We start from the raw sequence: 27726 nt of genomic DNA, 5'->3' as shown, positions 1-27726 counted from the left end.
TTCTCACCATGTTCTGAGTTAGGTAGTGTAGGAATTCTTCTCTTAGGTATAAATTGAGCTGTCCAAGGTTTTAAAAATGAGTATTGATAGAGAGTAGGACTGTAAATTCCAAATGCATGGCATATAGGAACAGAATTTATTGTTGACATTATGTGAGCTTCTTTGGAATACTACCTTTTTTCTCACCCTTTTTTGTTGTTGTTGGTTTAGTGTATTAAAGTAATAAAACTTAAGAGTTAAAACAGTAACACTGCGTAATGTGAAATGAAATGAAGGCAACTTGCAACCCACAAAGGTTCTTAAAAGTCCAAGAAACTGAGTAAAGTACTCTTTAGAAATATATAAAGCCAGGTGTACTTACCTATGTGTCACCTCTCAGTCATGATCACTGTAACACTGATTGAGGATTAAAATAAGGCAAAACTGAGAACCAGGGTAGAGGCAGGTACAGAAGCAGTTGGAAACCAGAGCTGGGAAGTTGGGAAGCCAGGATGGTCAGAAGCTAGGGAAGCAGGGTCAAGGCGTGGGTGAGCCGTAGCCTGGCTGGTGCAGGAGCCTGCTGTGTCCCCGCTGGTGAGGCAGCCCAGCTCGGGGCCGGCTGGCGGGAACTCCCTGACTGCGGTGGCAAGTGTGGACTCAGAGAGATGAAGCCATCAGTTTCCATGGTAATTGTAAGGACTGTAATGTTTGTCTTATGAGCCATAAAACTAATACACTGTGCAGTATAAGGGTGCTAGGGCAGTTCAGTAAACGCAGTGGTTACCGTTAAGTGAACTGGTGCTCAGCAGTTGGCCCAGAAACTGCGGACATCTCCTGTTTATTTGGAATATGTTGAAATCAATATGTTGATATTAATCGCTTTCTGAAATATGCTGCTTCTGTCAGATGCTTTCTTGGTCACTTCCCTCTCCCTCTAATATTTTAACAAGGAAAAATCATTTATCGACAGTTTGATAGCATAGTTTTAACACTTTTAGCCTTCAGTAATGCATTTCATTTGTTCTAAGTTGCCTATGTTTTCACACTTTTAACAACTGCAATCGAGATGGATCTTAACAACTGGTAGAATCTTAGATTGGAGGAAAAACAGTATTCAGTGTCGGTGGTGTTTTACAGGTTTCCTCTGAGGAATGTTTACATTAAGACCGAGTTGAATTTTTTTTTAATCATACTTTTTCTACATCGACCTATCGTGCTGTCAAATAAGTTGCAATTTAAATTGATAATACAAAAATGATGGGTCTTAAAATACAGTTTTAATCATAACCCCTAATCATGAGCTCAAGAATATTTCTCCTGGGTGAAACATTCTTAGAGGTTTCTAAAGAAATAACTTTCGGAAGAATCCATGTAATTTCCTGAATGCACAGTAATTTCCTGAAGTCTCTAAATTACTGTGTGTGCATGTGGTGGGGAGAGGGATGAGAGGGATGGTGGGTGGTAAAGCTTTGCTTAATAGTTGGCAGTCTTACCTTTGTGATAGTGAAGAGTGTGGTAGGTTTTATCATAGTCTCCTTAGGCTCTTGGGAAGATAGTTAATGGGAAGTGCAGAAATATTGTGTGTATGTATGAGTTTACTGTCTAATGGCTCACATGTCCATTCTATAAGATAGTGATGTGGTATTTTTCATTAGCAAAAAGTGCAAGTTATATAGAAAATTGTTAGTTATATAGGCTATAAACAAAAGATTAATATTTTCTGAAAACCTCATGCAAACTGACAGCAGTAGGGCCCTGGTGTTTACAGTACATTCAAATGATAGGCCAACTCACCAAAGTGGAAATAACACTGCTAACTGTGGGAAAATGGTCAAACTGTGTAATCAAAAGAAATACAAATTAGATCTACAGTGAGGTTCCTCATTCATATCAGTAGGAATTTTTTTTTTTTTTCAAGTATCCAAAGCAAGGGTAGGAACTCAAAATGTCATGATTGGTAGCATTATACCCTAATGTGCCCCCCACCTTCTTTAGGAAGCAATTTAGCATTGTACATGGAGCCGTGAAAGTGATCTAACCTTTTGGCTTAGTCATTCCACTTCCGAAGATCTTTGCTAAGGAGATAAGACCATTATTTTAAAAACCTATGTACATGAAGATTTTCCTCATAATATTTTAAGAATAGAACTTTGTAAGCACCAATCCCCAGCAATAGGGGATTGGCTAAGTCCAGGATAGGAATAACACTTGATGGGCCAGTGTGTATTCATTAGACAATAAATATGCAACAGTGGGGTGGAGAGCGCTTGTTAGTAACAAGAAGACATAAATTGTACACTAATTAGAGCTTTTTTTAACGTATAAGAAAAGCAACTAAAAGTAACGGTTGTGAATCATTGTGTGTTAATGATTGTGAATGGTTGTGTGTAATTTTTAAACAGAGCATCGTTTTGTCTCATGCAGATTTTTGTTCATGATATTTGTTAAAGGAATGAGCAAGTGACTTTTACCTTTCCCCACCTTTAGTGTGATCATCAGTACTGCTGATTAACCAGGTCTCCTTCAGTTGCAAGTTAAAAGAACATCACAGCGTTAAGCACTACTTGACCCAGGAGTTAAATGATCTCCTCAGTTCTGCTCTCCTCTGTTGATGTCTCCTGAAAAGCCTTTCCCCTCATGATAGCAAGGGGAGTGTCCAGCAGCTCAAGACTAGCTAAGGATCCTAGAGTACAGTTCTGCCTTTCTCTTTTCTTGGGAAGTCCCAGGACAGCTGTGATTGATTGGCCGGTCCTGGGTCCTGTGCCTACCTTTGAACCCCCTAGGATAGAGTAGGGAGAGTGCCAGCTTTTTTCTGGTCACTTGGGCTAAGTTTACTTTTTTTTTTTTGCATGTTGTCATTTCTTTTATCCCAGCCTTCTTGATTTTTGTATTTAGATCTGTAGTAGCACATCTTGGTTTGGCGGGTGTGTGTGTGTGTGTGTGTGTGTTAAAGCTTGCTTCTCTTTGATTCTGGCACTTAATTTTCCTGGACTTCCATTGAAAATTGTTAAGTTTTACCATGCCATAGACACTGATAAATAATACAGCTACTTTGCAAACATTTCTGCTTATTTTTTAGATTCAAATGTAGTCTATTTACTTTCTTTTTGGTATAGGTAAGTAGTCATGAATTCTTTCGGAAGCTATAGGTTAGAGGCAGCTGTGAAAGTCTCTGCCTGCCATTTTGTGTACAGCTGAAATAATTTATTTTCCCATTGTCTTAGTTTTTCAAATATGTAGGAGAAAAAAACTTTAAAATAATTATATGGGTCTTTTACATAAAAATGTTGAATAGAATATTTTCTCCAAAAGCAGCTTGATAAACTTCAAATTCAGTGAAGGAATTTTCATGAAGAACAAAGCAGTTGGTTTAGCTCTGTAAATTACTAGTGCTGGCAATGACATTAAAATGGATGGCTCAGATTCCTGTTAAAACGGGAAGTCCAAAATTACTGTTCGTGCAAAATTCTTTCTGGGTGGGAAAAGGGGATTCTAGGTAGCTACATTTGTGGAATGCTGGGTTAGACAGAATTCACTACTAGACTAATTCGTTTTTAATATATCAATGTGTGTATTCTTTGGATTCTCTAAGAGGCAGGGATATATTTGTATTTCACTTTGACCATCAAAGCCATCTTTCAAAAACAGATCAGTTATTATGTGGTTTGGGAAATAATTGCCTTAACCATTACTCTTTATCTGAATCTTGGTCCAGTTTCTTAAAAGATTGGTTAAATGGTTTGAGATGGACTTTGCTGAGGAAGTGTCATAGGGCTTTTATGTTTGTTTGTTTGTTTTAAACAACAACCTTACTATCCTGTGTGGTAGCTTGTGCTTGTTTTGTATTTCTGCCTAAATAGAAGACGCTATCCCACCTTGGTGCAAGGTGGGCTACAGGCAGACCCACCTTTTCGTGTAGGTATGGCCAAAATTTTTTTCTAGTAGCCCTATGATCTGCTCCAGAAAGTACTCTTATTGAAGCCCCAAATTAATCATGCAGCGTGGAATGAAGAAGAAGTGAGTTTAGCTTTGGAAATAGAGGGCAAAGTTAAAAATCACTATCATGGAAGTGTTCCTCTAGATTAGAACATTGAACTTTTATGTAGTCCTCTTAAATCTGCCATGATGAATAGCCCCCAGATAAACCACAGCCAATTAAATGAGTTCATTTGTTGAATGGAGTTAGAATTAGCCATTTGATTGTCTGAAGAACATTTGCCAAAAGCAACTCACTTCGTTTTGGCATATTTGATATATTGAGCTGGTATCTGACAGTAGTTGGCCACAGCGTAACTTGCTTCTTGAGACTGTTCCTGGAATGTGCTAGTAATATCAGCTTTAAAAGAGGGTGACTGAATTTTTAATTGATAAATAGGAGGGGAGTCACATATATGATTCATCTAAAAATGGCATAGATTATTTAGGTGCAAGTTAAAGAAGTCTAAGACATAGCCATGGTTTTATTCCACATGTATGGAGAGTTTCTACAATTTTGCTGTTTCCCAATAGAATTTTTATATTGTGCCTTTACTAAAATTGCCTTTTTGTCATTACTAAAAGCTCTTCTCAAGACTATTAAAAGTGGTTTCAATCAATGTGTAGCTATCTTTAAAATCATGTATTTTTCTACTCAACTAAATCACCACACCTTTTTCTCTTCTTCCTATACAGACTTAGCTTTGGAACCAAACCCTTCTGACCACCCAAGGGCAAGCACAGTTTTTCTGAGCAAACCTCAAACAGATGGTAAGGCAATGCTTTTTTTTCCCTGAGAAAAAGAGTGAAAACTGTTTTTGTTTTGTGTATTATAGGAGGTATTTAGAAAAACTCTTACAGTGGTTTAACTGTTTCACTTTTTTTATGTATTCACTTGTCTTATTTTAATATGTTGATGATACAGTTTCCTTTAGTTGTCAGTGTTTTAGGGAGGAGAACACTTAGACTATCTGTTTATACATTTTGCCACCTCTTTATCAACATAGTCAACTGGCCACATGATTTAGATGTGGTCTATTTCTCCATGCTACTTTGTCCTTTTCCCCTTGCTCCGAAGAGCACATATGTTAAAGACAAATGATAGGGTTTAGGTCACAGTTAGGTTTTCATTTGATCAAATCAGAAAAATCAGTTGTTATATATGGGAATTGAGCCTTGTGATTTTGGCCCTGTTTTACACAGTGTTCAACCAGACGAGCCTATCTCACATCCAGATTTATGCTACTCAGAACTTTTAAGCTATTCAAAACTTTCTCATCCTAATGTAGTGCTGTGCCAGGGTAATAAGAGCAACATGCCATATGGGGTTTTCCAGAAGATTATCCTCAGCATGTGAAACTCATATAAATTTCCTGTGTCCTCCTTGTTTTAAGATGAGAATCAGAACCGTAGAATTTTTTGCACTCCTGCTTGCCTGCTTGTCTTCCTTAATGTTATGTTAAATCCTAGTTTATTTGCTAAAAAGCCATACGTGACCAAGTTTTTCAGTTGATTACGAGAGCAGGAATACAAGAAGTGAACATTCCATAATATTTAAAGTGAAGCAGCACAATAAAAAACGGAGGTTTGCTTTTTTGTTGTTGTTGTTTTGCTTTTTGTTTTTTTCCGTTAGATCACTGGTTTTTATAAAAGGATATAACTCAGGAACAGCCAGATGGAAGAGATGCATAGGGCCAGGCATGGGGACAGGGCACAGAGCTTTGATGCCCTCTGCAAGGGTACTACGTGTTCACCAACCTGGAAGCTCCTGGGGTTTCTAACTTGCATTTTTCTAGTGTGTGTACTTGAGCCACTCATTTCTGGTTAGGATTGCTCTATTTCTCAGTTTCTTCCAGAGCCATGAGCTGCTCACATGTAGAGGGGCTCTGGAGACAGTAAAAGAAAAGCTGTCCCATGCCTGTCTCTCTCTTCAGCCTTAAGGAATCCGTGCCTGTGATGCCTGTCTGGAGTTAAAGGAGGCAATGTGAGCAAGAGTGTGGCCTAAGACCCTCTTCAGGCTTTTATTCTTCTGGCCTTTGTTGGAGCAAAACAGTTTTGTGTGCTGTAGATATGTTCATTTAGGTCAGCACACTCATTTTACAATTTACGTTTAACGTAGGTTACTTTCCAGTTGTGTATTTTTTCAGTAAGGTATTTGAGTAGGTTACCATTAAGTGGTTCAGGATGCTTCCAGAGATACTGGTGCGTTCGGAGATGAGTGCCTGGCCAGAAACTGGTTCTTAGAGTTGTCATCTGTAGATTGTGGTAATTAAAGTAAGCTGTGTGTAAATGAAGAATTAGAAAATACTCCTGGCTAGTAGTTCAGCTATGCAGCAGGTAAATTTTTTTATTAGCTAAGTTTCTCACCTGGCCTAATTTGCTTTGTCCTTTTCTTTTGTAAATGGGGAGTCTTTCATTTGTACCTAATCCAGAATATCTATTAGGTCAAAAAAGTGAAACTAAGTTTTTAGATTTTATTTATAGGACTCATCTTGCTGGGTGATTTAAATTATATATTTTGTTGGAAATTATTTTAAAAAATAGAATGGAATTTTATCTCATTGTGTTATTGGTAATCCATCAAATAATTAGTGACTACTTTTATTTTTCTATGGCATTTGTATCAGAATTCATCAGTTAATTTTTTTTATTCTTAGTGCGGGAAAAGAGGAAGAGCAACCATTTAAACCATGTAAGTAAACAGTTGAAAAGTTAAGAAATTAATAGTTTGAATTAAAAATATGTCTGCCATGATTCCTAAAAATATGATGGATCCAATACTGTTAGCATGGACCTCTTTTTGGTAGATTTTCTAAATCTCTGTTTTCCTAATTATGAAGTGTATTCAGGAAAGTCTTTGACTTAGTAGTGCCCATTTTTTAAGGGTTCTGACATTTAAGTTAAATTTCACTAATATGGTTGTAGTATAAAGATCTGCCTTAAATTCTTTTGCCTTATTTTTTTGATCTTATTTTTTAACCAAAGTAATAAAAGTATAACAGGTAAGTTAATTTTTAGCACTGTCCATTGACTTCTTGTCATAGCAGGTGACAGCTTAGCTTCTTCGGTCCACCATGACGTTATTTCCCTCCCTGTGTTCCCTCAACATGTATCAGTTTTTATTAAATCAGAATCAATGTTTACATTACTACGACTCTGCAAATATTGTGCATTGCTGAGCCATATAGTTCTCTGACTGTGCCTCCTCCTTGTACACCCTTCATTCTTTTTCTTAAATATTAATGAAATTGGAGCACTTCTGCACTTCTCTAGGATAACCCAACCCCCCTTTTCCTAGCCAACGTGATCTCACACAGCCAAATGCAGTAAGTAGCTCCCTGCCCGGTCTCCCTGCTTTCACATTCTTCATTTTTTCTGTGGAATTAATTTCCTGACTCTATTCACTTGCCTGTTTTCTAACAGCTATTTTTTTCCCCAAATGTTTTAACATTTGTCACATGCCTATCAAAAATATTTTCCGTCTACTAAGCCACATCTGTTCCATTTTTTTCTTGGAGACACTTTTCCCCAATCTTTTGTCTTCCTACTCCCATATAGACCAGTGTTCCCCTAGGCCTGCTCTATGCCTCTTTTCCTGGGATATCTGTGTGAAGTCATCTGGGATCTCACATAACTCTGCTCTCTTATGTTGGATCCCCTATGTCCTAGATTCTGTTTCCCTCTTGTCTTGTTATACTTCCTTGTTTTACTGGAGCACATTTTCCTGGGAAAAGGGCACATGGGCAGAAAGTTTATAGAGATCTAGCCTCTCTGAAACGCCTTCTATTTGATAAAGTATAGAATTCTCAGTTGAAACTAATTTTTGCCGTTCTAAAGACACTTCCCTCTCATCTTCTCATTTACACTGTTGCTCTTAAACCTGTTGACATTGTATGGTACATTGTACATTACCGATTTTAGTCATTTCCCCCCATCCCTTCCTTCTCGGGAACCTTTTAGTACCTTCCCTCTCCCTGGGATTTTGAAATTTCATAATTTGGTTTGGTATAGACCTTTTTTGTGTGTTTCTTTGATATTCTGTTTTTTTCTTCCAGGTTCCTATTATTCGGATGTTGGAAGTCTTAGACTTACCAGATGGCTAACTTTTTTCCCCTCCTGCTTTGCATTTTGTCGTTTTGTCCTGCTTCCTGGAGGTTTCCTTGACTGTGCTCTAATCCTTCTATTGAATATATTGTTTTGTCTACCTTATTTTCAATTTATAGAGTTCTCTTATATCCTGTCATTCTTTTTTTCACTGATGCAATTTCAAGTTTTCATTTGCTCCTGAGTTTTTATCACTCCCATCAATTCCTTCTTCCTGTTTGGTTTTGTTTTTTTTTAAAGCATCCTTATATTTTATTTTATTTATTTATTCTTTGGCTGCATTGGGTCTTGGTTTCTGCACGTGGGCTTTCTCTGGTTGCGGTGAGCTGGGCCTACTCTTTGTTGGGTGCGTGGGCTTCTCATTGCAGTGGCTTCTCTTGTTGCGGAGCACAGGCTCTAGGGCGTGTGGGCTTCAGTAGTTGTGGCTCATGGGCTCTAGAGCGCAGGCTCAGTAGTTGTGGCGCATGGGCTCAGTTGCTCTGTGGTATGTGGGATCTTTCTGGGCCAGGGCTCGAACCCGTGTCCCCTGCATTGGCAGGCGGATTCTTAACCACTGCGCCACCAGGGAAGTCCCATTCCTTCTTCCTGTTTTGATCTCTTACTTGTTGGGGGCTTCCCTCAAACGTGTGATGGTCCTTGGCTGTCTGTTAAGATCTAATTGGAAGCATCACTTGGACAACTCGTTAACTGATGGGCCTCACTGCAAGGATTTGGGGACCACGCCTCTGAACTCTGAGCCTGCCTTGGGTTCTGTAAGACAAACTGGTTTTCTTGTTCCTGTCCTAGTCACTCTCTGTAGGTACCAAGGTTGTGCTTCCTCTGTTCTGCCATGTCAGTTACCACTCCTTTATCTAGTCTTTTCACCTTTCAAACATTAAAAATCATCTGCTGTTTATCCTGTCTTATGTATAGCTTTTTAAAAAAATGCCTTTAATTCTAATGAGATGATATCTGAAAGAAGGGGGAGAGGAAATAGGTTTGTGGTCAGTCTACTCAAACTTAGATTTATTCTTTGAATATAGGTTCTGAGTTTGAAGTTTAATTCAATATAATTAACGATATTAATTCAGACAATATTTTTGATTATACCTATAATTAGAATATTATACTTTTCTACTAAGGCCTGGAGTATGAATTCTATTCAAACCACTCACCCTACCATATTGTCCATTAATGTGCAACATAGATGGAGTATTACAGACTTTTCAGTTAAAGTCATTGATTCTTAATAAACGTATCCAAAACTTGTGAAAAGGGGGAAGAAAAAAGTGAACTTCAGCTTTATTCTCTTTTTTTTTTTTTTTCATTTATATACTTTTATTTGGGAATGTTTAAATCAATACAGAGAAAACTAAATTTCGGAGACACTGAATATCATTAGTTTGGATATCATTACTTTATTATAAAAGAAACACGGAAATTATTTACAGGATGAAAGATTTCAGAACTTCAGTGGCAGCTTCACGTGATGCCATTGGGGGAACGGGCAGCTTCACGTGATGCCATTTCAATAGTGACTTATTTTAGTCGACATATTTTCCAAGAATGTCACCATCTCTAAATAAGAAATAATCCTTGTCATCTAGAACTACTTTGGTGCCTCCATATCCTGGGAGAAGAACTTTATCTCCAACTTTCACACTAACTGGTTGAATCTCTCCACCCTTTCCTTTAGAGCCTGATCCAACAGCTACTACCATTGCTTGCAATACTTTTCCTTGCGATTTTTCTGGAAGCATAATGCCTCCTTTGGTTACAACTTCGGGTGCACTTCTTTCAACTAATACTCGGTCAAAGAGGGGAAGAAACTTTCTGAATGCCTGTCCTGCCATGACTCGGGTTGCCGCACTTCGTACTCTCGCTCTCTCCAGCTTTATTCTTTTAATGGGTTAAAATCAGAGGCAGTAGGCACAATGGGAAGAGTCATTGGGTGGGGGCAGGATTTCAACAGGTACTTGACCTTTAATGATAAGCTTTGAGGGTTGTTACTTACTAGCCTCCTAGGTATGATTATTTTCTAGTCTTCACCATTAAACCTGAAGTCTACTAAGCAACCTTTCCCCTTATAAAGATTGTAAAAGTCCATGTATTTTGTCCTTAGTGCTGAATGAAGATAAATACTCTTCTTCAGTGACCAATTGAAATAATACCTATGAACATTAAACTGTCAGTAGTGTTTTTTGCTACTTGTTTTTTTTTTTTTTGTATTTGCATTTTATACCCTTATGTGTGTCAGTGCAGTTTATTGAGGTTGTGAGCCAGCAATGGTAAGGCTTTAATCATAAAGGACAGTTATCTTAAATTTTCAAGCAAGATGAGAGGAAAGTAATCTGCTGGCAGCTAACATATCTAGGCTTTGCTCAGAGGCTTCAATTCTGCCATCCTTTAGTGAACCCTAGATGCTGGAAAGTTTGAATAGTTTCAGGAGTAGGCCTGTGGAAGTGTTTCTTTTGTAGGATCGAGCCAGTAGACTGTAAGTTGCTGATACATTAAATGAGCCCCCATAGGACTATAGACCACATCTAATTAAAAATTTTAAATGTTTTAGCAGTAATATTTCCAAAGACAAATCAATATACATTCATAATAGAAAAAAAAGTTTTTAATAGAGGAAAACAGGATAAATAGCACCCAAAGCTCTACCAACTAGTCTATATTTTGGTACATTTCCTTACTATTTTTATTCCCCTCATATATATAGATTTTTGGTCAGAATTGACTTTTATTACGTGTAGTGTATGTCATATTATACCCTAATAGTAGTGACCTTAAAAGATAACCTGCTTCGTTTAGAATCAAAGTATTTGAATGAGTGAATTTTCATTTTTCATGCTGTATCTGTTTTTTGAGATTCTAAAATTACACATTAACCAAATAGCTTAAGGACCATATCAGAGTTTTAGTTTAAAACATTTCTAGCTTGAAGGAGAAATTAGTCTTCCAAATAGTGATACTTTTCAAATATGTTACATCTAGAACTTTTTGTTAATAAGGAATAAGTGGCTTTGCATAAAGCATCTGAAACAAGCAAAATGGTGTTTTATATATGCCATTTGGATATTTCTGATTATTGGATACTGGCAATTTTTATTTAAATGCTCTGTATTTTAAAAAGCATCAACTAGATTTTCTCCCTGCCTCACCTTTCATGTATTTGTGGAGGACATTGATGGGAGAGTGTGACAGCATGGTGAAAACTATTTTATATTAATAGGAGGAAGGAAGGCTCATCTGAATTAGTAAACAAACAAAAACCAAAACCAAAACCCAGCTTTAAAATTGTTTGTATTCTGTGGTATTAAAGAATGCTACTCTTCCTTCCAGTGGCTTTCAGTGATTGGGATTTGGTTATTGGCCTTACTTTAAGGAAGAGAGTTGTCCTAACATAGTTTAGGCCATTTTAGTATTTGACTATTGCCATGTTCATGGGCTCTTCACAAATAAATGGATACTTCTAAAGTGTTTTAAAGATAGTTCGTTCTCTAGAGGGTCTCAAAAAGTTCTTTGTCACCTATCCGACACCACTGTAGATAAATTCTCACGAATTTGTATCTTTAGTAAGATTTACCTCCAGTTGTAACTGATCTTAAATAATTTCTCAAACACTTGTTGAATCCTAATTTGTCCCAGATTCTGTGCTCAGTAGCTGGAGGTAGGAGAAGAATCTTCCTAACCTGGAGAAGCTTGTTTACTTAAGAGGGTGGTACTATGCAAGCAGCTGAGACCATGGAACAGTTGGTAAATTAGATGTGTGAGTGTGCAGAAAGTGAGAAGTTTTGTGGTGTGCCTGCTGGCAAAGGGATCCTAGAGGAAGATGGGGTCAAGCTTGCTGGGACAGGAGGAAGAAAAAGGCACTGCAGGCAGAGAGCAGCATGGGTGAGGCAGGAGTGTCAAATAACACGTAGAAGAGAATTAGTACAATTTTGAAATGAATGGCAAGTATTCTCTGAGGTTCTCACTTGAGTAATGTAATGGCAGTCTTACTTAAACATGAAGTGAGAAGTGAAATTCTCAGAGTTGTTTTATCCGTTTTTTTTGGATGCGAGAGAATCTTTAAGCAGTACCTTTTTGTCCTCCAGATAAGGAAGTTGAGGCCCAGAGAGACTTATGGCCCCCAGCTTTTTAGTGATAGAGCAGCCCTGGCACGTCCAGCCTCTGGTTCGAAAACGCTTGTCTCGTCGCACTGTCTCCTGAATGAGTACATTTGTTATCGGCGTGCGTGGACTGCAGGGAGATGCTCCGGCGTCGGTGTTACAGAAAGCGTGACGTGTTAGTGTAGTAAATGAATAGAAATGGGAAATCTCAGCTGCATTTCATTGCTTAAGGAAAAAACCCTGAAATCTTATTCTAAACTTCTTACATTATTATAAAGGTAATTTATAATAGGCGCTTGCCAGGTTTGATTATAGGTACTATATCAAGGCAGCATTTTATAACCCATTTCTCAAAGCTCGTCTGTGGAAGTCAGAGTATAGAGGTTTCCCATAGAGCTGCACATGATATCACACTCAGGCAGTTCATGGAGTGTAAGAAAAATCTTAATGCTTTATCGTTTGACATTTTAACCAAGGAAAAAAACACACTTTATAGGTTTAACTTACTGTGACATTTTCTTCTATTTCCCTTCCCCTTCAGGTATCTCCAGGGCAGCTTACTAAAAAGTATAGCTCATGCTCAACGATATTTCTAGATGACAGCACAGTCAGCCGTCCTAATCTTAGAACCACAGTAAAATGGTGAGTACAAGTAGGTTGCCAAGGGCTGAGTGACAGACCCCCTTATCGCTAAAAGCATCCTAGCCATACATAATTTCATTCATTTGAATTGTCCTTTTCAGTGATCAGGTTAAAAAACTGGTGTCAACTATACATTGATTTCAAGGACCTAAATATGAATTTTCAGTTTCCATTTTAATCTTAGAGCGCATGATAGAAGGGAAAGCCAGTTAGCAAATAAGAAATCCCAGAAAAAGTATAAATCTTTATTTGACGCATTTCTGTTGTTAAGCCATTGTTGAACATAATGAGAAAGAGAGGTACTTTTTATTGGCTATTTCTAGAAAAAATTATTTCTTTATGAGTTGTAGTCCTCAAACAATGTATACTACTTTGGAAGCTACTCTTAGAAGAAGGAACAGCTTGTCCCCTACTGGCACCAAAGCGAATCTGCATTTAAATTTAATTGGATTTTGTCAGATTTATCCCACTGTGCATTTTTTTTTTCCTGCACTATTTCTGTATGAAATTTTACTTCTCCTTCCTGTCCCCCAAAGAGGGGGAGAATATATCAAACCAGTCTTAAGAAATACACACTCAAGCTTAATTTCTTTGTAGACGAAATTTGTTCAACTGAGGTTTTAACTTAATAGACACATTTAATTTTTGTTTATATATATAAATATATCTCCAACACACTGTATCAATCACAGCAGAGAACAATAAAAGAGGTGAGGTTTCGGAAACATGGCTGTCGTCAGGCTTACACTTAAGGAGACACGAACAGTGTCATGATGATGGAAACTATTCTTTAATTTCTGGGAGCACCTCATAGTCCACAATTGGAGATGCACTTTCAAAACACCCTAATGATGAACCTTTCAAGCTTATTTAAGAGAGAAAAACCAAACGGGATGCAGAGCTTCTTGCCTCCTCCCTCGCGGTTGTCCACGAAACATTAACATCTCCTTAGGATATGAATGTTGATTTTCCAGAACACAGTTTGGGAAATGCTATTTGAAAATATTAATGTCCTTATCCTTAATTTTATTTGTTGTCTTAATTTTATAAGCTAATTATATTTTTAATTGGTTTTTAATGTGCCAGCTTTTTTTTTAGCTATTTAAATTATCAGTAACTTCTACTTTAATTAAAGACAGCAAGTTCACAGTCATAATAATGTAACTTTCCTCTCTTGCTTACAATAATAGTTGAAGTCAAATCATGTTTCAGCAAAAACTGAGCCCCATCTCTAAAGTCCTGAGTTTGGGCACTTATCACATCATCACTGAATGTTTTTATTCAGCCAAGACACTGAATCTGTGGGTACAAAAACCACTCTACTTTGGCTAGAGTTGCAGCTTCTTTTGAATTCAAAAGAGTCTGATGTCCAGTATATAATTCAAAAGTACCTTTGAAGGTTAACCTTGCTCAGGGACTTCCCTGGTGGTGTAGTGGTTAAGAATCTGCCTGCCAACGCAGGGGACACAGGTTCGAGCCCTGGTCTGGGAAGATCCCACATGCCGCAGAGCAATTAAACCCGTGCGCCACAACTACTGAGCCTGTGCCGTAGAGCCCGCGAGCCACAGCTCCTGAGCCCGTGTGCCACAACTACTGAAGCCCACGCACCTAGAGCCCGTGCTGTGCAACAAGAGAAGCCACCACAGTGAGAAGGCCGCGCACCACGACAAAGAGCAGCCCCCGCTCTTGGCAACTAGAGAAAGCCCGCGCGCAGTAACAAAGACCCCATGCAGCCAAAAATAAGTAAAATTAAATAAAATTAAAAAAAAAAAAAAAAGATTAACCTTGCTCAGACAAGTAGGTGTCATCCTTTTTTTTTCCCGACCTAGTCTAATTTTTGGAAGTACAGTAAATTTTAATTTGCTCTCATGAAGTTTTAAAAATGATCATTCATCACATTCATTATTGGTGAAATAAAGGTTTACTGAGAAAATTAATAGGGCCAATTGGCTTTTAGGAATGATTTTGAAAATGTTTACCATGGGGTTAGTTTTCAGTGGGGTAGTTGTTCTCAGTGGGGTAGGTGAGCCTTATTAGAATCACTTATGCAACTTTTCAAGATATATGTTTCTGGATGCACAAAGTCCACCCGCCTGCCCCCGCCTCCAAGACACAGTGTCTGTGTGTCTGTCTGTCTGTCTGTCTGTCTGTCTCTCTCTCACCCACGCACACACACCTTTTGACAAGATGGGGAATGATGTGAAGCATGATTATATGGACAAAAGCATCCCGAGTGATTCTCCGATCTTAACCCTAACTCATTCATCCCTAAACTTTGCTGCACGCTGCAGTCATCTGGGGATCTTTAAAAACAGTCCTGATGCCCAAGTCATACCCAGTGCCGGTTAAATCAGAACATCTTGAAGCAGAAGCCAGGCAGTTTTTAAAGCTTCTCAGATGATCCCAGTGTGCAGCTGAGCTTGGGAGCCACTATTTGGTTAGAGGGCAGGAGAAAGAGAACTGCTTCTGATAATTAGTGGGACCTTAGGTAAGTCAGTTTTAAGCCTTGGTTCCCTTCTCTGTAAAATGGGTTGTTTAATTAAATGTCATCTACGGTTCAGTGGTCCTTTCCATCATAAAACTTCTAATGCTGTGATTTTAAAATCAATTTGAAGATGAAACTTTGAAGCACTATAGAAGTGTCCATCTTTGATGCTAACGGTGTTACAGGCCTTTATACAAGTGCTAAGATTCTATAGACCTATTAGAAAATTCAGATTTGCCTTCCCTCAATTATTTTGAGTTTCATTTTAGACACTGAGAACAAAGGGGAGCATATAACTTAACCAGAGAACCCCTTTGTTGCCTAATATACAACAGCTGTGAATAACTTAGGAATATAGTAACTTAAAAAAGACTACCTAAGGACTTGTATCTATCTGTTCGTTAATACTTTATTTGAAATAATTTGGAAATACCTGTCATTAATAGTATACTGTGTAGTATTATGCTGTATTATTAGCACTGCTTATTTCAGGATAGCTAGACCTATCATCAGTTTTGTGGCTATAAAATTTTGCTATTAAATTTTCTAATAATTATGTAAAAGTGATTTTAAATCATTTTGGTATAGAGCACTTTTATTATTTACTTTTAGGGAAATAATGGAAAACGGATGGGTAGGTGGATAGCGAACTAAATCAACTGAAATTCAGGGGCTAACAGAAAAACCACACACACACACACACCCCCACACACACAAACTACTATATGGCTTAAATTTAAGCATGTGTATAGATAGATAGAACTTGTACAGGACAGAAGGTTTTGTGGGTAGAAGGACAAATGACAGGGGAAATATGTAATAATTTATATATTATAATAATCAACCAAAACATGCCTTCTAACAGCATATCTAGCATTTTGGGTCTCCTAATTTTGCTAAAAGCTGAAGAACCTAAAACAAGGGGGAAAGCACCCATGTGGTACTGTTCTGAATTCGAGGATTTCGGGGCCACTGGGCCTCTGGAAGGTCTTCCCTCCTTGCTAACCCCTTTTTAAAAATGTCTTCAGGCCTGATATGATAAAAATCAGTTATTACAATGTATTTTTTTTTCCTCCACAGTATGACCTTAGCAATATATAACCACATAAAGAACAGGTGAGCTCTTTTAAAACCTATCTTGTTATTCCAGCTAATTAATTTACAAGGTATCAAGTTTAGTGTTAGGTAATAACTATAGGTGTTACTGGCATAAGCTTTTATTATTCGAGTGCTTTTATTACAATATAGAAGTGAATCATTTATTTTTATCTTAGGACCCTTAATTCTTAGGTTACTGAGCATCCCAAAGAGTATTTGTTTATATGGGTTATATTGATAATTTACTGTATTAGAAATTGAAATTGAGAATTTAAAAAATTAAATCCATTGTATGCTCAAACAGGGTTTGCCTTAGCACTATTGAAATTTTGAGCTAGATAATGCTTTGTTGTGGGGTGTCGTCCTGTGTGTTATAGGATATATAGCAGCACCCTTGGCCTCTACTCACTAGATGCCAGTAGCACCTTCTTCCCTCCACATTACGACAACCAAAACTGTCTCCAGCCATGGCCAGAAGTCCCCTGGGGGACGAAATCACCCCTGATTGGGAACCCCAGTGTTTAACATAAGTCATTTTTTTTTAATGAATAATAACTATTTTCCACAACAAAAAATATTGAGAGAAAAGTATCTCCTTAATAGAAGACAGCTGATTCTCATATCTATTCTGTCTTCAGTCATTTGTTTTGAAGAAACAATATGAAGAAGATCCAGCTGCTTGCAGATATATAGTTGGAAAAAGATGTATTTTTAAAGCCTTCAGATAATTTGGTATATTCTTTGATACTCTACCAAAAGTCTGCATGTGCTAGTTTCTTAAATTAGTTAAAATGGAATTCTAAGTCATATCAATGAACTTGTAATAAATACTATGTTAAATTAATACCCATTGATCTATCATGCATACTGAGTAGATCTTTTTACCTGTACCTGACTTTATAATATTATACATTGGTCATTTGGAAAGTATTGGTTCACATTTCTTTAGACAGTGTCAAAAACTCACTTTTGTTAGTATCACCACCAGTCTTACCAGAAAAGTCTTTTAAGTGTTGAGAAGTTGTCAAGTTCACAATAGAAGGTAGAAGTTTTCCAAAAATCCTGATATTTTCAGCTTGATGGCTTGAATTTTGTCATTGGCAACAAATAACTTTAGAGTTATTTTCCTTGAAGTGACAGGCTCACTTTGTTCATTTGTGAAAGAATGACTGTGTCAGTTGTACATTCAAATAACGATGGTGTTCGATGAAAAAAGTGTTTCAAATAAAGATGGTGTTCTATGAAAAAAATGACTTACCGCCAAGTCACAAGTGCTTTTCCTTAACACAGCCATATTTCAGTATGTAAAAGTGCTTAATGCATACTTTCCACTTATTCAGAATATTAAAAAGAAGGACCAAGGTTTAAGAACACTATTAATTTTTACTCTTTTATCAAGGATGTTCTTAAAGCAGATTTTTAACTGCAAGTGGCAGTGAATAATTGAATGACTTCTAATTCAGTTTGGTACCACTGCCTTGATTCATGCTCAGAAACCAGCAGTTTTACCCACTTTTGCTTTTATACATCCATAGCAAATGTCACACAATGTGAAGGGCAGGTAGTGTCTTAGTATTCTTATAAAAGCAGTTTTGACCTCTTGGGCCTCCTGAAGGAGGGGATAGGGGAGAATCCCAGAGGCCTGCAGACCACATTTAGAGAACCGCTGTTCAAATGAGCGCAGTGTATTAGTGTGGTGAAATTTTAAATTAAAAAGCCTGGTTTCTTTTAAAATAAAAAGACAATTACATTTTTAACTCAAACTATTTAAAAGAGACAAGAAGAAATACACAATAAGAATATAAAGAACTAAAGAGAAAAAAACGGGAAAAAACCATGAATCTCATATTCACATTGATTGAAGTTAGAAGAATTTATTGCCCACCACCACTGCTTTATAAAATGTTCTTGCATATTCCAGTGTGAGGTTAGAGGAGTGAAAATATATTGGTTTACTAGCATTGCCTGTTAGGGAGGGTCAGTGCTTATAGAGGCAACTCTGGCTGGTTGTTGTAGAAAAGATTTCACGGAACTTGATGTGCTGAGTAAAAATAGGTCAGGAAACCTTTCTAAGGGTGGAATCCAGGAGAAGAATTTATAAAACTGTTTGCTTTGTTGAAGGTTAAGCTTCCTCTACCCCTCTCTCTACTCCTAGCAGATATTTTACTAAGATAGTAACTCCTGAATTAATTTTTTAAATGCACATTCTTATTTTATAGAGATGCAGATAGATCCTTGGATATTTTTGATGAGAGATTACATCCACTCACAGTGAGTGTCAGTTTTATTGAAGTGGTATTTTTCTCTTATACAGTTGTGTTTATTTCATGCTGATTTGCTTTGAAATTAATTACTAGAAGAAAATTACTTCCTCCAGCTCGAAGTCAAATTCATCTTCCTTTAAGTCTTCTTCCCCACGCCATGTTGTGTCTAGTCATTTTCCCGAAGGCGTGTTGTATAAGGGGTTGATGGATATGAACCGAGTTGCACTTTGTATGAATAGTGAGCAGGTAAGTAAACATACCCAAGTAACAGAAAATGTATCTTTTTAAAGGATGATTTTCCATAGCATCAAACAATATAAATATTTGTAAATAAACCTAATATGATAAGGCCTCTAAGAAGAAAATTAGAAAACTGTTTAAATTTTAAACGAATTAAAATGACAAAGTTTTAAAATTCACTTCTTCGGGTGCTCTGTAGCCACACGTGGCTGGCGACTGCTGTACAGGACAGCACATTCTTAGAGCCTTATGGTTACAGGACACTGGGAATGTGTTTTCAAAGTTGATTACAGAAAAGTATGACATATGGTGATCAGCAAGACTTTTGAGCCTAAAAATATTGGGTTGGCCAAAAAGTTTGTTTGGTTAGTGAATATATTGTTCAATAAAATGCTTGGTGAAAATGAAAACTGTGTCGTTTATTTTTACTTAAAACCAAATGAACTTTTTGGCCAACCCAATAGTTTACATTTGGTTAGAATTCTGTGGGGAGGAACGTGGAAATACATAAATTTTCTGCGGTTGTGCCTGTATTTTTCTTTAATGAATGGTGGTGAATACTGGATCACTGTGGTATTTTAGGATCCCATTGTTTATATTTAAAAGACTACAAGACATGTCACCCAACCAAAATTATTTTAAGGGGCACGTGGGCCCAAGTGTGAAGACTGCTATCTTAAGGGTACTTTTAAGTATTTTTCTTCCATGGATACTTAAATTGCATTTTTTCTCCTTTCAGCGAGAAAAGCTTCCAGAGGAATACTTCGAGCACGATCCTGAACACGAAGTCATTTACAGATTTGTTCATACTCTTTGTAGTGCCACACTGCTAACTGCTGACTGTGCAATAGTAACTTTGGTAAGATATTTTTTCTTTCATAAAGCATCTGTAGAAATTTCTGTCTTGTACACATGGTATGGTCCTGTTTTTCCCAAATGAAAGTAGGTTCCTGAAATGATCATTAGAACTTTATTAAGAGAAACCTATCAAAAGAAAGTAAAGTATACACATTTGAGCTTTAATAATCATTATGATTTAAAATGTTGCCATTGCTTTTCTCATCACAAAACAATTGCTATTAAAGGCAGCAGGAGAGATTTCTGGTTTCTCCTTCCACACCTGAGGGGACACATGCACGCACAGTGCACACACGCACACACAGACGGCGCATGTTGTGGTGCTAGGGCGGGGCCATAACTGAACGCTCTGGTCCACAGGCAGAAACAGGTTCCGGGTAGTTTGAAGCTGAGTCCCAGACTGTACTGCCTAGGCAGTTCTGATGTGTGTCCTGATTGAGAACTACTGCCCTCAGTTCTCTGTTCCTTGGGTAATGGATAACGGTGTTAACCATCCCTGCTGTCCTCTTATTGCCTGCATGTGAAGTTGCCCAGGACTAGGGTGCCAGTAGGACTTCAGAAGGCTTTCCTCTAGTTAGCCTGCTAAGCTACAGCTGTGTAAGGACCTTTTTGTCATCCATTCCTAATTCCTATGGTAAGATTTTATCATTTGAATACTAAATCATATTCAAGTGAGAGGTAGCTGGGATTGTTTTACTCCTCCCTGTAGCAAAGCTGTGGGGGGAAGTCAGCTGCGTGGTCTGCGGGGAAGGGATACTTAGGCCCCTCACTGCCGGCGCCTGTCAAGGCAGAACTGAGGACGGGAGGCTTGTCCTTTTGAAGAGAGACCCCTCAGCGGGTACTGGATCAGACACAGGCCTTTTCTTGGAGCTACAGGCCACTTGGAGTGCTTAGCACATGCTTGAGAGAGGCAGGAATGGTGCTTGCATATGGAGAGCTAGGAACTGCAGGAAGGAGAGTATTTGGGTTGGAAGAGGGGCATTTCTTTGTAGACAAGTTAAGCTTGATGTACCTGCGAGATAGCAGAATGGCAGTGTCTAGTAATCATTTGAATATATGGGATTGGAGCATGAATCTGAGCTGGAGGGAGGGAATTAAGTGTAGCTGTTCAAATGCAGAGAAAGTATGTAAAATAAAAAGTGGCTAGAAGATAGATCTGTAGGGACTGTCAGCACTTAAGGGACAGACCCCCAGAGGAGTGGCTACAGTGGTAGGAAACCCAGCAGAGAACCCTAAGAGACACCAGGAGAGGTTCAAGAAGGAGAGTACACTAAATGCTACCAAGAAGTTGCTCATGTCATAAATACCATGTCACTGAATACCTACTCTGTGTCACTTTTCTACGTGTGGGGGGTGGAGGAGAGAACAAGTTGGATAAATAAAGTTCTTGCCTTTATGGAGCAAGTGTGGAAGACGTAAATTTTTTTTTTTTTTTTTTTTTTTTTATCGGAGTACAGTTGATTTACAGTGTTGTGTTAGTTTCAGGTGTATAGCAAAGTATAAGTGTTTTTTTTTAATGAGTGTTTTTTAAAAGATGACTATTTCAAGTAGTGGTAAAAACCATGAAGAGAAAGCAAGGTAAAGGGATAAAGTGATTAGAGGGGCTTACTAGAAAGCTCAGGAAGAGCCTCTTTAAAGAGGTAATGTTTGAACCCAGGACCTGGCTGAACTGAGGAAGATCAGGTACGCTGGCATTACGGGCAGAGGGGACAAGTGCAAGGCTCTGAGACAGGAACTTGTTCTGTGTGTTCAAGGGAAAGCAAGGTGGCCATTGTGATCCGAGCGGGGAATGAGGGAAAGAGCATAGGTGATGAGGTCACGGAAGGACAAGGCCATACCGCACAGGGCCTCGTAACTTGCAGGCCACGGGAAGAAGGTATTTGTTTGATGGGAAACCTCTGGCAGATCTGGAGCAGGCGCATAAAGTACTCTTAATTTAAGAGGCTCTCCTGGCTGCTTTGGGGAGAACAGACTGTAGTCTGTTGGGAGGCAGAGAAGTTAGGCAGTGGCAGCGATACAAGTCAGAAGTGACAGACAGAAAAGCGGTCAGGGTACCAGTGAAGGTAGAGATAACAAGAAGTTCTAACAGATTGGAGCAGGATACACTCAAGTGCAGGTGTTTGGTCTCAGCGACTGGGCGTGTGGCAGTGCTCTTTCATTTATGAGGGAAGGCCTGGGGAGTGGAGCTCTGGGACGAAGAGCTCTGGGTGGTTTGTGTGAAGGCACCGGTGACCACGGCAAGAGTAGTCTCTGTAGAGTGGTAGCAGCAGGAGGCTGACTGAAGTGGGTTAAGGAGAGGATGGGAGATGAGGAGCTGGCCTCAGCCCTGAGGACGCCGTCGAGGGGCAGTGGGGGACAGGCTGGGGACATGGAAGCATTCACACTGGAGGAAGCCTCTGACAGAGAGGGAGAAGCTGTTCCAAAAGAGACTAACTGTGGGCACAGTGCTCTGCAGAAGCGAGGTGGGATCAACGTCACTCGCAGGAGAGCGAGCTTCAGTGAAAAGAAAGACATCTCGCTTCCTCCGAGACAGGAGGGCAAGTGGGGTAAATGAATGTCGGCACGTGTACCAAGTTTGCCAGTACGAAGGTGAGAGGAAGTTGAGAGATTGCCAGTGTCGTTTCAGTGCCTCTGATTAGTCCCATAAAGTAGAGAGTTGAACCTTGCGGGGAGAGTCGTTCTTAGGGTGCTAGAGAGTGCTGAGTTCTTTGGGGAATGGGAGCCGAATTTCACTAAGAACATATAATCTCAATACCCGTGTTTGAAAACACAGTAGAGTTTGGAGGGCATGGGCGAATCTGAGCTGTCAATCTGATAACCCTTCAGAGAGTAAACAGACTCTTTAAAACTGGACATTTTTCTTTTTGTCAAATGGCATATACACTCTTCTACAGAGGTAACAACAAATCACAGCTTACCTCTCAAATCTTTGCTCAGCTGTTAACTCCATCCAGTTCTTTGTAGGGTAGACATTTGATACATGTAAAAGAAACCATGAAATCATCTCACAAACCGGCAGGTTTAGAGGAGCCCCAGGGATACAGACACAGACAGGTCTTCCCACCTTAAAACCAAAAGAATTGACTAAGCTGCAGATTATGTAAGACAGAAACGAATAATGAAATGATAATGGAGATGTGAAAAATTGGGGATATGAAAAGGACTACCCTTTGTATGCATGTGTGTTCCTGAAAAAGGCACCCAAATATGGGAATACTTGACGGCTGCAAAGCCCCTCTGTACTGCCTGTCCCGCTGTGCCACGCAGCAGCCACTGGGAGGCTCTCTTGACCACCAGTTTTTATCTTCAAGTTCATGCCACAAAAGGACTGGTGACTCTGAAGAGAAGGTAAAGATGTGCTCAGTCTTACCAGAATTTTACACACTCAAGCGTTATGTAAAATCGCCATGCAACCACCACCAGTCTTGTAGTTAACATTGCACGTGATAGGCACTCAAGCATTTACTGAACAGTTGAAGTCGACACTGGGCTGTATGTGCTGCCCTTGACAAGTGGGAAGGTAATAATACAATGCGTGTCTTTAGAATGCCCTTTGCTGAGGTGTCCTTTCATTCCTGTGACCAAAATTGGGTTGGAAATTCACACGGGCAGAGTAGAAATATCAGACTAACAGAAATATCTGACTTACAACTGTGACCTGGCCTCTGGCCTTGGCTTGGCTGAGCAAAGTCTTTGTAGAACCTAGGAATAAAAGGGGTGTCAAAAAGAGATGAAATCTGTCATTCCTAACAATTCTTATCACAGCACTTAAACTGAACTAAAATCAAAGATCAGTGCTCTACTTTTGCAGATTTACTTAGAAAGGCTTTTAACTTATGCTGAGATCGACATTTGCCCCACTAACTGGAAAAGAATTGTTTTGGGAGCCATTCTTCTTGCCTCGGAGCTTTGGGGCGATGACGCTGTACAGAATGAGGACTACAGCCAGATCCTCAAGGACGTTACAGTTGAGGACATGTGAGTTTGTAAGGTTACCGTGAACTTTCTAACCATTTTCCGATACCTCATTTGCTCTCATAAAGTTTGCATTTTTAAGAAATGTTACATTTTAAGAAAGGTTACCTTGTGCAGAGAGCTGAAATAGACATAAAATGACAGACTTCTTTCTATCTAGCTGTAGTATAACAATTTGTATTTCCCCTCATTAATTGGTAGGTCTTGATGTGTTATTGTTGTAATATTCTGCTTGATAAATTGAAATTATTTTTCTGGTGGTTTTTGCCAAACATTTTACAAGCTCACTACCAGAACAACATGGTACAGTCAGTAACTTGACAGCTTTCTTAAAGCTGTCTACCAGGTCCAGTCCATTTTTAAGGGGCACATGCCTGGTCTTTGAAGCAAGTGGCCACTGTTAAGGTCTTAGGGCCTCTAGACTACTGACAGGTTATAATTTCAACCTGAGTCACACATTGTGTATTTGCTTTTGCTGGTCTTTTTCTCCTTTTTATCTGAGGTTCTGTTGTTACAGAAACTATGATGTACAGGTAGCCACATATAAAGGTTTCAGATCCCTGTGTTCCTGTCTCCTCCCCTAAAGTCTGCTGAGTTAGGAAACACCTACCTCTCAGGTAGTCCGGGAAGCATCCCTGGGGCCTCACCCAGGGCACTCAGCAAACACAGCGGCACTTTGTGGGGCCTTGAGTTAACTAGGCAGGTTCTCCTCACAGATGGCACGCTCACATTGGCATGAAACGCCAGGCTTCCAGTCTGGCTCTGGTGAAGGGCCCCAAGGGTGGGAAGCAGGATGAGCCAGAGAGGTAATTCCAGCAGACTCTCGAAGTGCCCGCTTGACAGTGAACCTGTCTTTGTGGGTGGCATTCAGGAAAATGGGAAAGGACACCTCTTGATTATATTGGACAGCAGAGGCCGATCAAGATGGCAGGCAGGGGCAAGAGTTGGTTTTTGTTACCTTTGCCCCTTACTCTAGATAATTCACAATTACCAAAGTGCATATTTACAGCTGAAGCGAGGAAAGTTGTGACTAAGAGAAGGGACCAGTGACTGTCAGTAGCTGTCAAAGTGGCTTTTGGTGAAAATGCCCAGTTTGGTGATCATGTAAACCAGGTGGTCATGGTGATATTGCTGGTAGCAATCTTAGCAAACAGTGTAACAGCAGATAAGGAATTTGAAATGAATAGAAGTACTTTTGGAAGTTGCAGAAACTAAAGTGACGTTGACCAACACTATCATCAGTCTTTAAACTGGTCCCTTGAAGGAAGGAAAATTTGTAATCGTGAACACCATCCCTGCCATGATGGCAGCTGAAATTTTCTCAGAATCTGCAACTGAGCTGACTGGGGCTCTGGTTCCAGGTACAACATCCGAGAACATGCAGGGAAACGTGTGGGTGTTCATAGACATTGAGCCCAGGAGCATTGGCGGCACTGTCCAGCTATGAAGAAACTAATTCTAAACAACGCTTTTCTGTGTAGAACGGAGAATCACCAGGAGTTATGTTTATAATAGGCTGCTTTTGTTTATGATCTTTGGGAGTTGGAAAGCATTACAACAAAGTGTTTAATACACATTTGTTTCATCCCTCTGCTGTTGACTACTATTTGTAATGGTCTCATTTTGAGTCTGAATTGAAAAATTGCTGTCTATCAGCTTTTCCTTAAAACTTTCTAACATCTCTGTGTCTTGTTAAATATATATTTCCCTTCAAAAGAGTAAGTTAAACTGAGCAGCTGCTGTTCAGACAGTTTGCTGCGCCTGTAAGTGGTAGGCTCTTCAGCCACCTAGCCATTTAAAAACAGCAAAAAACACAGAAGATGCATATTCTGTAGGCATAATGCTTTTCTTCAGTGATTAAAGCTCTATGAATAGACATGTTAATCCTATGAAGTACTGTATTTCCACACAATTAAAATGTATTAGTGGAGAAAATATAAAAGGGATAGTGAAGTGCATTTATTCCTGTAGTAAATTAAGTCCTGATTAGCTGATTATCAAAACATTATCTGGTTTACATTTCTATAGACTTCTGGCCGTATGAACAGGAAATGAATTTTGGAAGTAGGTTCAGTTAGGTTTAAAGTTCAACAAATGAGAAACCTCATTTCTGCTCATACTCTGCTCTCCATACAGGAGAACATGGAGCATTTGTTGACTTATCCAATGGATAAAATGTTAACACTTTAAAACCAGGAAACCAAATGTATTGTCAAATAAGCCACTTGCATGTTTGTTTGGGTATTTATCATTATTATATAATCAACTCTCTAAAGTGATTGCTGTGGAAAGTGGTAAGATTTACTCTAATTTTATATTTATTTACTTAAACATTTGGCAAGCAAATGGCTGGATGTGGTCATAGAGCAGAAGCCTGCTCCCAGCACTCTACTTTCCCACTTCATTGAATTCGCCCTCTGTGGGCGTGTGCAGTCTGTCCTGGCAAGGGGCGGTAGGTCTGAACATTCTGGGCTGCTCTCCTAACACCGGGGGAAACAACTGCTCTATCAGAGGTCGTATCGTAAAGTGGGTTTAGTCTAGCTGAGACATAATCTTACTGCCTTCCTAAGCTTAAAAAGTGCATCCTGTCCTGTCATGGTGACGACAACTCACCCTAGTAAGGTTTTAAGGTGAACAAAAACTTGCATTATGCCCTTTGACACAGCCCCATGCACGGGGTGGGGGTGGGGGGATTCCCTTTCCCATCGAATGTAGCTTATTTATTTATTTACTTGAGATGAATCCTTGTTGCCTCAAGAGTTTTCCCCCCTCAGAGATAATAGCAGTGGCTCTCGATGGATCCATTTTGTTGCCGTGGTGATGTGCCCACTCCTTTTGTTGGCTCGTCTCTACTTCAGTAAGCCCCTTCCTGTCATCAGCCCGGTGAAAATGTCTGCAAGTTCTTCAGAGCTAATAAACAGCATACATCATTCCTTTCATCTGATCACTATAGCGGGGCCTTGTGAGTGAGTGTGGAGCATGAATCGTACAGCTGCACTAATGGAACTCTGAAGAATGAGCCCCTGAGTCAGCAGCATGAGTGCATAAGAGGGCCATAACCTCTTCCCCCTTGTCCCAGACTCAAAGTGCTGGGACGCAGAAAGGACCACAAATAGCTGTACCTTGTTTGAACATTAGGGTATTAATCCAGCTGGGTAGCCATTATTTGTTTCAAAACAGTATTTAGAGCCATCCTAGTAGCTCAGAATGGTATTTTTGAAGATAGCCCAGTTGACTAAAATTGTCCTGTGTTGGTTTTGTCTTCTCCTCCTCCCCCAGGAATGAGATGGAAAGGCACTTCCTGGAGCTACTTCAGTTGAATAATATTCATGTTCCTTTCAGAGTGTATGCCAAATACTACTTTGACCTTCGCTCCTTAGCAGATGACAACAACCTGAATGTTCTATTCACTCCTCTTAGCAAAGAAAGAGCACAGAACTTACAGGTAAGGCTGTGAAATCACTAACTGGGGTTTTCTGTCAGCCACCGAAGCCACATCTGTAGCTAAATTATATTAAGCAGTGATTAGGAAAATGGAAAGCTGTTAACAGTTTGAAGAGCTTATTGACCCGTTGGCATCATATTTCCTGTGTCTTTTATGGTTTATACAGGGATCCCACATTATAAAAAAAAAAATTGTCTCTTCTGTAACCATAATTCAGAATACTTTAAAACATATTTAATCTGTTCTTAATGGTTTTCCATTTGAACCTCTACACTTACATATAACCATACATGAATAATTTCTTAAAATTGTATCCCTAATCATATGTACCTACATAATCTACTTACCACTCTTAACTGTCTTTTTTTTTTTTTTAATAATTGATGTTTTGGACTATTTCTACTGTCTTGATATTTTTAATAAATAAATAAATGTATTTATTTATTTATGGCTGCATTGGGTCTTCGCTGCTGCACGCGGGCTTTCTCTAGCTGCGGCGGGCGGGGGCTGCTCTTCATTGCGGTGCGCAGGCTTCTCATTGCAGTGGCTGCCCTTGTTGCAGAGCAC

General features: G+C 39.1%; 2 protein-coding genes across 3 annotated transcripts in view; one reads left to right on the top strand and one right to left on the bottom strand.

Moving 5' to 3' along the window:
- The window catches only part of LOC132353136 (cyclin-Y-like protein 1), a 33682-nt gene that overhangs the window by 4668 nt on the left and 1288 nt on the right, over positions 1 to 27726 (top strand). For both annotated transcript variants that reach the window (XM_059904085.1, XM_059904084.1), the window contains 8 exons: positions 4651 to 4725; positions 6612 to 6646; positions 12694 to 12794; positions 16360 to 16395; positions 18597 to 18648; positions 19621 to 19740; positions 23551 to 23717; positions 26994 to 27159. In XM_059904085.1, the coding sequence (XP_059760068.1) occupies positions 4651 to 4725; positions 6612 to 6646; positions 12694 to 12794; positions 16360 to 16395; positions 18597 to 18648; positions 19621 to 19740; positions 23551 to 23717; positions 26994 to 27159 (752 nt within the window). The remainder of the gene's footprint in view (positions 1 to 4650; positions 4726 to 6611; positions 6647 to 12693; positions 12795 to 16359; positions 16396 to 18596; positions 18649 to 19620; positions 19741 to 23550; positions 23718 to 26993; positions 27160 to 27726) is intronic.
- LOC132353557 (10 kDa heat shock protein, mitochondrial-like) lies at positions 9548 to 9890 on the bottom strand. The gene has a single exon (XM_059904834.1). The coding sequence runs from the start codon at positions 9888 to 9890 to the stop codon at positions 9582 to 9584; it is 309 nt and encodes a 102-aa protein (XP_059760817.1). The 3' UTR covers positions 9548 to 9581.

Source organism: Balaenoptera ricei, chromosome 19 (assembly GCF_028023285.1).
Source record: "Balaenoptera ricei isolate mBalRic1 chromosome 19, mBalRic1.hap2, whole genome shotgun sequence".
Classification (NCBI taxonomy): Eukaryota; Metazoa; Chordata; class Mammalia; order Artiodactyla; family Balaenopteridae; genus Balaenoptera; species Balaenoptera ricei.
The sequence above is the reverse complement of the archived record's forward strand: the minus strand, read 5'-3'. Positions and strand labels throughout refer to the sequence as shown.

Bases quoted from the DNA above. Each gene is read 5' to 3' on its own strand.
- LOC132353557 (XM_059904834.1), bottom strand. From the start codon at position 9,890: ATGGCAGGACAGGCATTCAGAAAGTTTCTTCCCCTCTTTGACCGAGTA.